Source organism: Acomys minous, assembly GCF_964271855.1.
Source record: "Acomys minous genome assembly, chromosome: 10".
Taxonomy (NCBI): Eukaryota; Metazoa; Chordata; class Mammalia; order Rodentia; family Muridae; genus Acomys; species Acomys minous.
Window position 1 is genome coordinate 98,039,012 of NC_140491.1, and position 15,181 is coordinate 98,054,192.

Sequence of the window (15,181 nt, forward strand, 5' to 3'; positions counted from 1 at the left end):
TCTCTTGAATGTTATGATATACTAATTGATGTTTACACTTTCCATATCTACTTTTACCTTCCTTTTTATAATACTACATTTTTATTGAATTTTCACAATGTGAACTTGGAAATGATCACAAAAAAAGACTTACAGTTTTCTGTAATATGTGCCTTGCGAAGAAAAATTCCAAGGTACTTTACAATAGACATAAATAAGATTAGGTAAAATAGTAATATATTCACAAACTATGTATAGTACTATAAAGAAAGAGAACTTAGGAGCACAGAACTGTGCTTGAATGAAAACATCTGAACTCCAACACTGGTCCATCTAGGATTTTACATCTTAATAATTCTCAAGTATTCATAAGCTAAAATCAACTGGGAGATCTTCCGTCTACTCTTACTTATGCTCCATTTCTCAAGCATACAGAAATATATAGCCCCAGGAATGGTATTTCCTCCTAAGCCTGTCAGTGATTCTTTTTTTTTTTTTTTAGGTAAGATCATTTTGTGGCTGAAGTCCTGTGCTTGAGTGCCCTGCGAGTTTATTGGTCTGCAGCCACACACTGCCTTGGTATTGGCAGGACAGTGATAGTTAACTGAAAAGGGATTAGCCCAAAGAGGAGAGGAAAACGGAGAGTGACTGTATCATCAGCACCTATCTATACACAGTTTCTGTACTGAGAAACATAAAAACTACCAAGTCACCATCTCCTATATTTGTATCAATAACTGTGTACCATGTGGAGGCCACCTGAGAGAAAAATAATCTGTATGAGTTATAAAGCTCAGTATCCGATACTAACAAGTCCTGTAGAAACACAGCAAAGCACGCAGGATGCGTTGATTCTGGGAAAGTTTGAGTTTTCAAAGTTATTACTCTAAACTCTGCTTCCTATGGGAATGTGCTGAAGGCTCAGTACGCTTACTAACCAACGGAGGCAAACTAGAGCATATGCTGATCATTTGAAACACCACTGAATTTATTGTAATTCGCCCACAGGATGCATTGTTCAAACATCCAGTTGTACAGGTTTCATTCGGTCAGAAAATATTACACACGCTATTCCCAGGTGGAGCATAATGGTTTAGCTTGGGAATTGTCTTTGATGTTGTTTTTCTTTTGACTTTCCTCGGACCGTAGATTAAAGTGGATGTGCTAATTACTCTTGTAACACAGTTTCTCCTATTTGTCTTTTTTCAAACTATTCATTCTGTTCTGAGACAGTCTCTGCCTCTGCTTCTTCTTTCTCTTTGAATTCCTCCCTCACACCCCCGCCAACTTCTTTTCTTTCAGCTCTTCCGTCTCTTCTATTTCACAGTGCCCTTTAGAAAGGTTCCCCCCCCCCCCACATGATTCAAAACTAAGGCTTTGGTTTAAATCGGTGTATGTGGAGGAAGAAGCTCATTATATCCTTATGAGTATGATATTGGAAAATGATTCATGTGCATGGTTCTCTCAATGCCAAGGCAGTGGTATTGAATATCTGTCATGAGTAGAGCCCTGGGCTCCGTGATAAGTCTGCAGAACTACAGGTAGTGGAGTGCCTATCAAGGCTGCCTCATGGTATTGTGTTTATTCTCACCTACAACAATATTTGATCTATATCTATCTATATATGTGTGTGTATCTGTATGTTTTGGTAACTATAGAATGTAGTAAGTACTAAACTATGCACTACTTTTGAAAATCCAGGTTTCATCTCATTCAGGAAATCATTCGATTCCTCTTGTTTGGGAAGGGAGAAGGCAGTGCCTGCAGCTGGGTAATAAGTGTGAACAGGGAACAAACAGCTAAGAGGATTTCGACAGAACAAAGCAGTGGTGGAGGAAGATGCTCATTTGGTAGAGTGATTAGGACGTCATAGTGAGGCCTTTACGAGTAGATTTATGTTTTTGAAAAGACAACAGCCTAGGTAGCAGAGGCGCTTGAAGGGACAAGGGGCGGGGGAAGAAGAGCAACGGCTGGAGGAGTGCACTCGAACATCCAGGCAGGCAGTTCTAACTCTCAGCTGCTTGGACTTAGTCATACAGTGAAGCCTCCTGGTAAAGGAGTGAAGTAGGGCAATTGCTGCACGGATTGGAAGCTTTTGAAGCAGCGAGGCCCACAGGAGCCTCAGCATTGACTAGCTCTTTTACTTTCATGACCTGTGGCAGTTGATTACTTCCCTATAAACGGAGTTTAAAACTGGTTCCTAACCTACAGAATTGTTATGAGATTTAAATGAGACTTAACGTGTGTCAAGTACTTACACTGCTTCGGGCATCGTAACCAACTGCTCGGACAATATTATCCACTCTCATGCTAAAGATGGATTGCTTCTGTGATGGATTGCTTCTGTGATGCCTTTCAAAGCACACTTTTACACTCTGGCTAATTTCAGGATGTGAGCCAAGGCTAGAGAGAAAATAAATTCGGACTCTGCTTTCCATGTCGCCTGTGAGTTCTCCCACTAACCTATCCTGTTCTTCCTGCCGCTGATGGTCAGTAACAGTCCTGTGAGGGCACACTGCTCTTTCTCCCAGGGTGTGATCATCTGCTAAACCCAACAAAATTAATTATGCTGAAGATGATAGAATTCATCACCTAATCTTATCTTAAATTAAGCACTAATTAATTAACACACCAGGAAGCAGGCTGATAGTGGTTATACTATTTTAGAAACCCTGATAAAAGAAGCCAGAAGAAACCAAATTACTCACCAAGGTTCAAAGAGGAAATCAGAAAAAAACTTTAATACAAGATTCTCATTTTTAATAGCTTTTAATCACATTTCTTCTTTGAAGAAACAGATTACTGGTCAATCATGAAACAATGTTAAAATAAATTTCCATTACCCAATTAAATAATGTTTCTGTGTTACATACCTTCGCTGGCATGTCGATCTCTAAATATATTCTTGGGGTGGACACTGAACCCTTCTATATCATGAACTGAGGATGCCCTCCGTATGCTACAGAGGCTCTCCCTTGACCTGGAGTGTGTTAGTTGGGAACTTGACTGCAGCATGTCAGGGTAGAGGCGATCCCATTGCCTTTTGGGAGAGGAATGGTCCAGAGGTCCGGATATATTCACTAAGGGAGAACACTGGCTAGGCTGTATCAAGGCTTTCGTATCATCTGCTTCCGAGGGACTGCAACTTTCCTTTGTGGGAGACTTAAAATGCTTCATGGCCACAGAGTCATCGCTGTGTTTAGATGAATCAATGACTACCACATCCGGGTCTTCCTGTGGCAAGGACTGCTTTCTGTATGTTAGAACTCTCAAACCAGGAAATTTGAATCCAAAAAGTTTCCCTACGAAGGAAGACAGAAAAGTATATTCTTAAACTATGAATATATACTTTTAAAATAACAAACATAATCAAACATTTAAAAACCATATGGAATAACTATTTATCTGCATTTAATTAATTCTACTCTAATGAGAAATATTACAAAATATTACTAAGAACCATATGAAATATATATGTCTTGCTTTTGAGAATTATGAAATACACCAATGACATGAAAACATTTACATGATGAAAGACTTTTAGTTGTAACAGATTAAAATCATGTAGTCAATAAATACCCATAAGTTACATAGGAAAAGAACATCAACATCTTTTTCTTTTTCTTTTCTTTTCTTTTTTTTTTTTGGTTTTGGATTTTGAAGACAGAGTTTCCCTCTGTGTAGCCTTGGCTCTCCAGGACTTGCTTTGTAGAGCAGGTTGGCCTTGAACTCACAGAGATCTACTTGCCTCTGCCTCCCTGAATGCTGGGATGACAAGCCTGCACCACTGTGCCTGGCTGAAAGAACCCAACACTTTATATCAAGGGACAGACAGAGGAACGAGTAGGTATATGTGGGGTGGTAAAGCCATTGCTAGTACTAGAGAGCACATGAGCCTGAAGTGGGCTTGATACACTTGAAAATATTTTTATAGTATTGTAATTCACAGTATTGTAACTGTAATTGTAGTGTAATAGTACTGTAACAAAATAGTATTTTGTCTTTCATAGTACTGTAGTTGAGTTTGGGTGGTAAGAAGGGAGAACAACTGTATCTCAAAGCTTTCTCAATCCATCTGGAAGTCTTGAAAAGTTATGGGCTGCCGAATGAGATGTAAAGGTAAGAATTTATTTGTTTGTCACATTTGTTGCTGTTTTTCCAAAATCTAAGACTGTGATATGAGATTTGCACTTATATCAGACTGGGTGATGCATTGAAAGTCATCTAAATATACACATTAAATAATGGATATTAAAATTTAAATAATAGCTAACTAAACAGACATTAAAGAATCCAGTATTAAAATATTAGGTAAATAAACACACTAGTAGTAGAGCTGTAAATTAAAATAGACAAACATCATCTTTCCTCCCTTCAGTTCAGCAGGAAATGGGGTTAGAGACCACAACATGTATTTTGACTACCCTGGGGGTTTGTTGGTGGGATTGAAAATTCCTGCAGACCCTTTGGGAGATTATCTGCCAATATCCATCTACTGAAATGAAAAAAAAAAGTACATCTTTTCTTTGACAGAGCAATTCACATTTAAGATTCAAATACACAGAAATAGAAACCATCTGAATTTTCATTAAAAGGATACTGCTTGGAAAAAATACAGTATTTTATACTGTATTATGAGAGACTTAAGATAACTAGAAAATTTGCATGCTCAAACGTATTCTTGAGAATAATGTAAGTATTAATTTCAAAAGCATATGATACTATTTTCAATAAAAAGGAAGAATTTATTTGTTCGTATTAGTTGAACGACAGCAGACACAATATGAAAAAAAAAAACGTGATCTGAACTTGCCATGTGGATTTGCTCAGTGAGGGAGCTGAAAGCTAACAATGTGCATCACATCCACATCCTTTTATATACATCTATTGTTGCACTGAGTATGCTTTTTTAAAAAATAGAATTTAAAAAGTAATAAAGCAAGTAAACATCCACCCTCACAGAAAACAGAAAGCTGCAAGCACTCAGATGGCAATCTGTTTTTTGTAGATTCCCTAATGGCTCCAAGAAAACCCCAAGTTTGATATTGGTTATGTTGGCAGAGTAGTCTGTACTCCATTTCCTCATGTCTGTAGGTGTATTTGCTGCCATTCTGGGCATTTCCCTCATGTCTGGGAAGAACAGTATTCTCCACCTTGCTCTCTTCTTAAAAATTCATAAGAACCAACCATCATGGACATTGTGGGTTTTTTTTATTGTATAAACTTCTCAATTCATTAAAGATATTTCTAAAACACAAAAGAATATTACCTCAAACTCAGGAGCTTTTCTCTACTTTGAAAGCATGCTTAGTGAATAATGTTACCCTATGTACTTTCGATCCTGCAATTTCCCATCAAGATTTTTACTCTGAGTCCCAAACCTGTATATCTAATGGTGACAACATTGCCTCTGAGAAAGTTTTAAGTTATCTCAGATTCTTAGTGCAAATTCCAATCTCCTGGCCTCTTCCTTCAACTCAGTCATCTTTCAGAGCAAATGGCATTGCAATTTATCTAGTTAGGTAAGTCTGAGAAGTGATGGCCATCTTCATTACGTTCTCTGATCTCCCCGCCCATCTTCTATAATCTATTAATATCAACCTACTGATTATATTCATTTGACTTCCTATCAGCCTTTTGATGTTACTTTTTTCATTTTACTGCTTTCAATCAGTCTAATTAACGACTCAACTGATTTCTTGCCATGAATTACCTGTCACTTTTGATATTCTCAGCCTTGTTGTTCATCTCCTAAATATGAGTTTCATATTTTAAAACATTTGCATGTTCATGCAAACATTTCTGGACGAAGTAGACTATTCTCACCCCTAAATACACATAATCTCTACCCTGCTCTTTAATTCTCCTCTTTGGCCTCGAGACTCTAGCCATGATGACGTACGTCATAACTCCTCTGGAGGCCGGTGCTTCTCTCAAATTCAGGGTTCCCTTCTGTTAGATCTTGTCCTTTTGCCTACTTTGTCCATCCTTTAGCTTATATGTAGATTAGCTTGCTTAGAGAGGAAACCCCTCTGAACCAGGTTGACATCTCTTCACAGTTTTCAGCACACAAGACAATAATACACACAGTGATTTAGCAATTAACATTTTTCTTCTCCCTTATAAGAAAGGTCTTGTTAATTTTGCCCCAGTTCTGACAAGATGCCTGAGTATGGCAATGGCAGATAGATTTTACAAACACATAGTAAACTGAGTTGATAATGTATTTAGTTTGGATTAGATTAATTAATCTGGTCATAATATATAATCTTAGTGTCCTATGTACTGTACAATGGAGTAGAACTAAACAGATCATGAGAACTCTATACCATGCCCTGTACACCTGACACAGCACTTATTATCAATTTCACCCTTTTGGATAAGGTTTAAATTGCTTCTATTCTGGTTGTTGAGTTTACACAGAACAGTCTTTATGCCCTTCATTCAGCCGGTGATATAGATAAAATGATTGTTGGGGAACAATTTAGAATTAATCAGGCTAATTTATTATGCCAACTTCACTTGTAGTCTAGGAGTTAAGAATGCTAAAAATAATTAAAATAGGATTTATTTCTCTGGTAAAATATTTTGACATAATGCAAGTATATTAAACATTATATTGTGGATTAATATACAAAGATGAGAGCAATCTATCTGCACAAATAAGATTAAATATTGGTGCACGACTATAAGTGTTTTGAAAGCATTTTTACATATTCCTTCTAACAGTTTTTATATGCTCACATAAATTGCCAAGTTAAAAATCAGTGAGCTGCATCAAAGTCATTTGATTAGTTTTTAATGCACATGAAATTGAGTTACAGTTTACAAATCAATTTTGCAAGTTTTATTACAATGCATTGAAGGTCAGTGCCTACTTTTACTCATTTTTCATGAGCTATATTATGCTCCTCCTCTAAAGAACACCCAGTAGCTCTCTTAAATTAACGATCGCACAAGCATTTATTTTGCTCCTGTAGTTTAGTCACATCAAAGGTGGTACAGATGGTCTTTTCTGCACCACTAGGTTAATATGACCATGTTGTATTGCATTACTGATTTAGTTGTCTCCCTGTAGTTCAAGCGGAAAGAATTCACATTGAGAAATTTGTGCACCACTATCCTTCCTTAAGGGATGGAATATAAAATTTATATATAAGTGTAACTGTTGTGGCTTTTAACTATGCAAAACGTCTTGCTAAGGCTAGAGATTTCATTTAATTTACTTTCTTACTTGAATAATTAGATTCTATTTAGGCTCATGTCTACAAAAATGGTAAACCTGAAATAAGAAAAAACTATTTTTTCACAACTCTTATACATTGTCAGAAATGAGGATAAACACTGATAAACTACTTCTATGAATGTAATTTTTGTTTAAATACACAGTTTAATAACAAGTGGTGCTGGTGGTAGTTATATGGGATAGAAACAGTCTTTCTTGGGAAAATGAATATTCATATGAAAATTTCCACTTAGTTTTTTTTTTCCACTTAGTTTTTAATCATTGATTTTTCTCACAACTACAAGTTATTGTTTGATTCATTTCATTTATTATCATTTTACAAACTTTTAGTACATTGATAATCTAATAATTTTACTACTAAACGTCTTGCCTTAACTGTACATTGTTATGCAAATGAAGACTATCCTCAGGTGTGGCAAGGGTCTTGAGAGTGTGCAGGGAAGCAGAGCAGAGAGTTGAGAAGGCTGCCCGTGCAGATTTCCCTTATTGAAGGACTGAGATGGGTTAGCCTGGATCAATGAAAACAGACTGTCATCGGGAAGTGGTAGGGCAAGCTTTTAATCCCGTACTCTGGAGGCAGAGACAGGTGGAGCTCTGTGAGTTCGAAGCCAGCTTCCTCTACAAATCAAGTTCCAGGATACACAGAGAAACTCTGTGTCAAAATAAACAAATGGGGGCGGGGGGGGGGGGAGGAAAGGAAGAAAACAGACTGTATAAAATTTTGATAGGAAGGCACTCAAGCACTGTCGGGAGAGACTGGAAGGAGCTAACATCAACTGTTGTCTCAAGCGACCCGAACTGCCGTTGAATCTTCAGGGAGGAGTTGGGGCTGGGGTTGCAGCCCAGAGTTGTTGCAGGTGGTGAGCTGCTCTGGGCCTCACTTCATTTCTAACTTCCCCTTGACCCCTGGGTACTTCCTCAAGAGTTGAGGATCCAACAGAGAGGATCGTAAACATCTCTGTTGCTCATCGGAAGTCTCTTTTATCTCTGCGCTGCCCAGTCACTGGCCTACAGCCATCCGAGCGAAAGAAAGGTCCAAACCATCTTCACCGATGCATAGGCTATTCAGACCTCCTGAGGGGTTGTTTCGTGTGCGTGGTAGTTCACTACTTTCAGCGTTTTTGCTATCATAACCAGGAGCAAAGTGTACAGTACAAGGGGCAGCGAGGGGCAGAGGAGGTGGGAGATCAGGGTGAGGGCGAGCCACCTCTTGTTTCAGAAAAAAAAAGTTGTCATAAATGTATTGAATGGGTTTTTGTAAATTAGTGGTATTCATATACCTAACACTCAATTTGAAAGCCTTAAAGCCGGTGTGAACAGTGCTCTAGCCCAATAAACATGGGTACATAGAGGGGCATGAATTTAATCCAGTCAAATAGAGGAAAAGATTGAATTTGATGGGAGAAACAGAAAATGACTGACACATCAATCAGCCTTTTCTTCTCATGGAGAGAACTGTGATAGAAGCACATTGAAAGGAGATGAGGTTTTCCTACTGCTAAAGGAGTGAGGCGGTAGATTACGTCATTGAGGGGCTGCGAGAACAAGCCAGAATATTGACAAGGAAGCCTGTCATTAGCAGTAAGATTTGGAGAAAATAATTTTCAATGCGGACTCCGTACTGAACAATTGGCTCTCCTGAGTAATGAATGATAAATGGACCGGTGTCTGTCGTGCAGTTTTGGTGCTACTAGTGATAACAAAAACAACCAAAAATCTCCCGGAAGTCCACTGGCAGACCTTAACCGTGAAGTTAAAAATGGGGCCGTTTAAAGAATAGATGTGATTAGAAAAGACACCTAAGATAAAGTCTCCAATAATACAATTTGGGAGCAGGTGACACTAGAGGAAAAGGAGGGTCTCGAGGAGAGAGCCATGGACAAACTGGGATCTTGGAGTATGTGAGTCTCAATATGCTGTGTGAAGGTCAGGGGGCAGCTAGGGCTGCCTCGAGGCATGAGAACACCAAAGCTGCAGCGGCAGCAGCGGCGGCAACAGCACACTCCTCTGAACATGTTAAAATTGGTGCTTGTGTCTGAGAAGCCCTGTTTCCACTCTGGCCACATCATCATGACAGCAAAGGAGGCAGCAAACAGAGATTTGGACAAGGGAGATAAGCAAGAGGACAGAGTGATGAGATGGGCTGCTTTTCAAGACTCAAGGTTAAAATCCTCCCGTAAGGAACACACCAACATTACATAAGCCTAATCAGACCTCCATAAGCCTTAAAATAACCACTAAATTAATAAGCGCACGATTTTCACCATATTGTAATTTAGTCTCTCTCAGGTATATATACATTTCCCTCTCTCCAAATGCCAAGTTAAAGAATCAATTCAGGTCTCCTGGAAGTGATAACTTCTTAACTTATATTGATTCTGGTTGATCACGCAGATGGGGTTCTAAATAGAACATTCAAAACACGAGTGAGAAGTAGTCTACTTCCCCAAATGCTGTATGATCAGAGACTGTCCATGATTTTCATGTTGCTAAGTAACAAAAGAGTCCATAGGATGTTCCCAAGGTGTCTTTGGTGTGCTTTTGCTGACCTAGGTCTTGATCAACATCCATTGTTATTGAAGTACATATTTTCCCAATAACAAAAACTTTCATTGATCATCTATATCTATATCTATCTATCTATCCATATCTATATCTATAGATATCCATATAATAGGGACACTATGGCATAAGTATGATTGAACTTTTTTTCTATTTGTTTTTGCAACAACGTCATGGTTGCTTTCTTCTATATTAAATTTAATCGTTAGGGGAGAGACTTTTAAAAGAGATATGAAAGTAAACATTAGTTACAGTGTAAAACTTTTAATTGAATTCCGCTGAATAGGAGGAGGACCGTTTCTATAGTAATGTGTGCTGGTTAGTGAATCCTGAATCACAACTGCAGGATTCACTGCAAAGATAATTCTCATCTTTGAATTAAAGAAGGGCTTTCAGCTCCAATGGAGACTAGCAAAATTGCGTGAAAAGCCCCCCCTGCAAATGAAATACATGGAACACCTCTTTGTCTCTTACTGCTTGTGGTCAGAAAACTGACAAAAATTTGAGGAAGCGGTGTAGCTGTTGAGACAAATGTATGTTTTATGTGTTAATTATCTTAAGTGATTTCAAAACATATGGATATGTTTTTAGCAGCTTAAATTAGATAATTGCCTAAATTATCTAATGTTTTGTATGTGTAAGTTTAGCTTCAGTTGAAGCTTTTAGGATTATTCAAATTTTCAATAAGAAGAATGGTAAAATTTGCCTCGGAAGAAAAAAAAAATAGAATTTTCTTAAAGACAATGGTGTTTTCTTTTTTCGTTTTTTAAAACAAGATTAAATGAAAAAGTTAGCTTCTGAAAGTTATTATCAGAATAAACTCCTATAAACATTTAAGGTTATTTTATTATGTTACTTACATTTGATTTTACTTAAAAATAAATTAATTTGAATATTAGTTAACTTAAACCATGGCATCAGAATGACACAGGGCTTGATGTACACAGAGTGTTGGATTTCTGTGTTTCTGAGTCAGCAGTTATGACACGGAGAACAAAAACATGCATTTGCAAACATGTTGTTTGTTCATAGCAATGGTCTTCGCATGTGGAGAGTCACTGACCTGGGCAATCTGGTTGATGTACGATCAGTTGAAAATAAATGAACAGTTCTATGGGAAACAACACATGAATGTGTTTATGTTGCCCCCACACAGATACTTACTATTTGTAGAAGAAAGAACATGGAGCCTCTTTGGAATTGACCTTAAGGGTCCCTGACCACATTAAATTAGGTTAGCATTCTCTAATTTCCTACAGTTCTTACCCCTCTTTTATTCTTGATTTTTTAAAATTCATTTTAGTGTGTATTTAAAGAACATTAAGATTATTATGATTAATTTTTACAATTGCCTACTGGGCAAACAGATGTGTCCAATGTGATGGCAGACCAAAGTGTGAAATATTATGTTCCCATAGGAAGTGGGCCACATAGATTTGCTTTGATGGTGTGGGCTTTCCGCAGGAAAGAGTCTTTTGGAATAGATATGCTACAATGACAACATTTTACTAATCAACACATGGCAAAAATTGTTTTAGTTCATAAACTCTATTAAATATTAGAAGCGATAGAAGATGAAGCTAATGAAATAATGGAAGGCACTCTAATTTAGATCTTGGTATTGTGTATACACAGTAATTTGGAGTTTCCTATTTTAGGCAACAAAAATGTATTGTAAAGGATAAAAACAGCAGACTACTGAAATCTGAGTCCAGCAATGTTTCATGAAATATTGGAGAAAATCTGAAAGAAGGAATTACAATGATGGGACTCCATTCTCTCAAAGAAGATGTGCTGCAGTTATGAGCAGGACAATTGCAGTGAGATACAAAAGAGAGAGATTGAGAGAAGTGATGAATATATTTGGTCCTCCTTTTTTTTTTTATGGGAAATGAGAGGATTCAATAGAAGGAGAAGCTTCGTATAATACTATGTTTTGGCTGGGATGATTGGCTAATGACAACATCAATGAAGATCAAGGAATTCTGAGAGACCAGAGATATTAAGACACATTTGACTTGAAAGGCTAAAACTTCCAGATGTGCTAATATATTCCAAAGAGCACACCTCATGGGCCATTGGATATATGATGCTCTAAATTATCAGTTCTCAGTTTACATGTCCTGACCAGTGAGGGAAGGGGTGTTAAGCCTCCATTTCACAGAGGTCACCTAAGACAATCAGAAAACACATATATTAACATCATGATTTGTAGCGGTAGAAAAGTTACAATTATGAAATGGCAGTAAAATAATCTTATGGTTGGGGGGGGGGGTCACCACACACAACATGAGGAACTGTGTTAAAGTGCTGCATCAGTAGGAAGCTTGAGAACCACTGCTCTGAGTGATGGGAAAGACTAAAGAAATTGTGGTCTGAAATACCGAGCTGTGAAAAGGCCTGAAAGTGCAGGCAGCGGATGAAGCTGCCTAAGCAGGAGCTATATGACTCTTATGGAGGAAGAAGGCTGAAAGTTGCTTCTGGAAGACAGCAGTGTTTAAAGGTAGACTAAGAGGCAATCTTGGAGAGTGGCTCAGTGGTAGAAATGTTTCTCACATGTCTTAGCACCGGGAGAGAGAGAGAGAGAGAGAGAGAGAGAGAGAGAGAGAGAGACAGAGACAGAGACAGAGAGACAGAGAGACACACACAGAGAGAGAGAGAGAGACAGAGAGACAGAGACAGAGAGACACAGAGAGAATGAAAGTGACAGTGGGAAAGTGAGGAACTGGGGAAGAGGAAAGGGAAAGGGAAGAGAGAGAGAGAGCAAATGGTGCTGAGATGACTTCTCCTTTTAAAGATGCAGTGAGTATGGTTGCCTAGACGTGGAGAGAAAGGCAAGAAGAGAAATCTAACAGCCTAGAAAAGTAAATGTAGAGGGCGGAGCTAGGCTGCCCTGTGGAAGGAAGGGAAGAGAGGACACAGGGATACACGTGTGTCTCCAACACCTACAGAAAGAGGCAAACAATAGAAACCAAGAAACCCAAGTATGGATGAAAGTTATGACAACGTGTGCTGAGCACAGTGAATAGGATAGCACAGGCCCTGTCAAAAAAAGGTGGCCAGTATTTTGTGCTGGCTTACAAGAAACATTTGGGATGTGTTGCTAGATACTAGAGAGAGAGAGAGAGAGAGAGAGAGAGAGAGAGAGAGAGAGAGAGAGAGAGAGAGAGACAGAGAGAGAGAGAGACAGAGAGAGAGACAGAGAGAGAGAGAGAGACAGAGAGAGAGAGACAGAGAGAGAGAGACAGAGAGAGAGACAGAGAGAGAGAGACAGAGAGAGAGAGAGAGAGAGAGAGAGACAGAGAGAGAGACAGAGAGAGACACAGAGAGAGAGAGAGACAGAGAGAGAGACAGAGAGAGAGACAGAGAGAGACAGAGAGAGAGACAGAGAGAGAGAGAGAGAGAGAGAGAGAGAGAGAGAGAGAGAGAGAGAGAGAGAGAGAGCACCACATATCCTAATTTTAATGTGCAATATCCAATTTTTAAATGTTGGCAACAAATTCAACTAATTAAAACTTTTAAAAAAACATGATGTGATATAAACAAAATGTGTCTGTTGAAATGCAGGCTATTTATTCTCAGCAGCTTGAGTATGAGCAACAGAGGAAGGAGCCAGAAGAAAACATTGGCATGTGAGGGAGACACTGGGGGAGACAGATTTTGAAGGAGCAGGATGGTACAGCTCCTGAGAGGATATGTTAGCTCCACTTAGGATTTGTTAGCCAGAGGTGGCTATAGTTGCTGAGGAAATTCTACATAGTGCCCTCCCGCACCCTTGCTGTGGGCACAGGAAGAAAAGTTTTCTGTGGTGCAACAGAGGAATGGACAAGAGTTTACTTGTCTTATTGTCAAAGAATCCTTAAAACATTAAAAAACGTCTTTAAACGCAATATTTTGTAGGACACTTGAGGTTTTGAAGACCTTATCTAACTATTTTACCTTATCTATCTGTAGAATCACATCTATGTGTTATACCTAGGATGTATATTCTTGTGATAAAAATAGACTACTAATTGACCTGACCATGATTTGATCAACTAACCACCAACCTGTATAATTAGGATACTAAACAGCCTGTGATAGCACTTTCAAAGTATTGGAGGTAAACTTTATATTCAACTTGAGTTGTATGGATACAAGACCTCATATCAGAGTAGAAATATATATATATATATATATATATATATATATATATATATATAATGTGTGTGAAAAAAGTCTAAAATTTGAATTCTATACCAATGTATCAAAATTAAACTTATTTTACATCAATATACAAATTTCTATACCAATGAATTAAAAGTAACTTTGTGAGCAACAATGAAGGGCTTAGGTTGAGTGGACTCAATAATCTACTCTCTGTTCTATCATCCTGTATATTTCTGTTTGAGTCGACAGCCAAACTCTGCCAAAGTTGCGTAAGCAAGTCCTCAATAGTTCCTACCTCACAAATATGTCTGTCAGATACACTAGGCCAGAAGGCTGAAGATGATGCTACAACGTTACAGAGAGTTTTGGGTGACTGTTCAGGCAGCAAACTGTCTCTGTCATTTTTTTTTCTCACTTTGGAAGTTGCTAACCTGCCCTTCCTGTTTACTCAGGTAATTAATTTTATTCCTTCTCAAGTCTCTGATAGGGTTGATGACCAGGTAGCTTAGTTTTACAATTAAGCTTATTTGTTTAGGGGATTAAGATGTTTTTAGACGCAGGCAGAGTCGATAGTTGAACTCTGCCAAGACAAGGTAAGCAAGTCCTCAGTAGTTCCTGCCTGGCAAATAAGTCTGGCAGAGATTTTGGGCTAGAGGGTAAAGATGAGGCTCCAATGTTATAGTGTTAGGTGACTGTTCAGGTAGTAAACTGTCTCAGTCATTTTTTTTTTTTTTCATTTTAGAAGCTGCTAACCTGCACTACTGGTTCACCCAAGCATTTAAGTTTTATTCCTTATCAGGTCTCTGAGGAGGGTTGAAGACCAGATAGTTTTGTTTTACAATCAAGTTTAGTTGGCTAGGGGATATGATTTTTTTAGATCAAAATAAAGGATTTGAGTTAATAGAGATGAGATATGATACACAGTGAATTTCATTCAGAAATTTAGACCCAACAAGTTAGAAAAGATATTTATTTCAAGTTTGACAAATAAAAATAGCCAAATTGTATGAATGTAACATTTATATAACTCACGATTGTCTCATGCTTCTCCCTGATGCATGTAGTTTGTTTATTTGTGTGTAATAAAACAAATATATATGTTAAAAAAGATGTTTTTAGGTATAGATAGATGTTTTAAGTTGATAAAGATGATTTATAGGAATTTTAGACTCATCAAGATAGGAAAGACGTTTTCTTCAAGGTTACCAAAATACAAATAGCCAAAACACTAATTAATGTAGCATT

General features: G+C 37.9%; 1 protein-coding gene across 6 annotated transcripts in view; it reads right to left on the reverse strand.

The window, feature by feature from the left end:
* The window catches only part of KCNH7 (potassium voltage-gated channel subfamily H member 7), a 448,856-nt gene that overhangs the window by 130,368 nt on the left and 303,307 nt on the right, over nt 1–15,181 (reverse strand). For all 6 annotated transcript variants that reach the window (XM_084799417.1, XM_084799415.1, XM_084799416.1 and 3 more), the window contains one exon: nt 2,853–3,281. In XM_084799417.1, the coding sequence (XP_084655543.1) occupies nt 2,853–3,281 (429 nt within the window). The remainder of the gene's footprint in view (nt 1–2,852; nt 3,282–15,181) is intronic.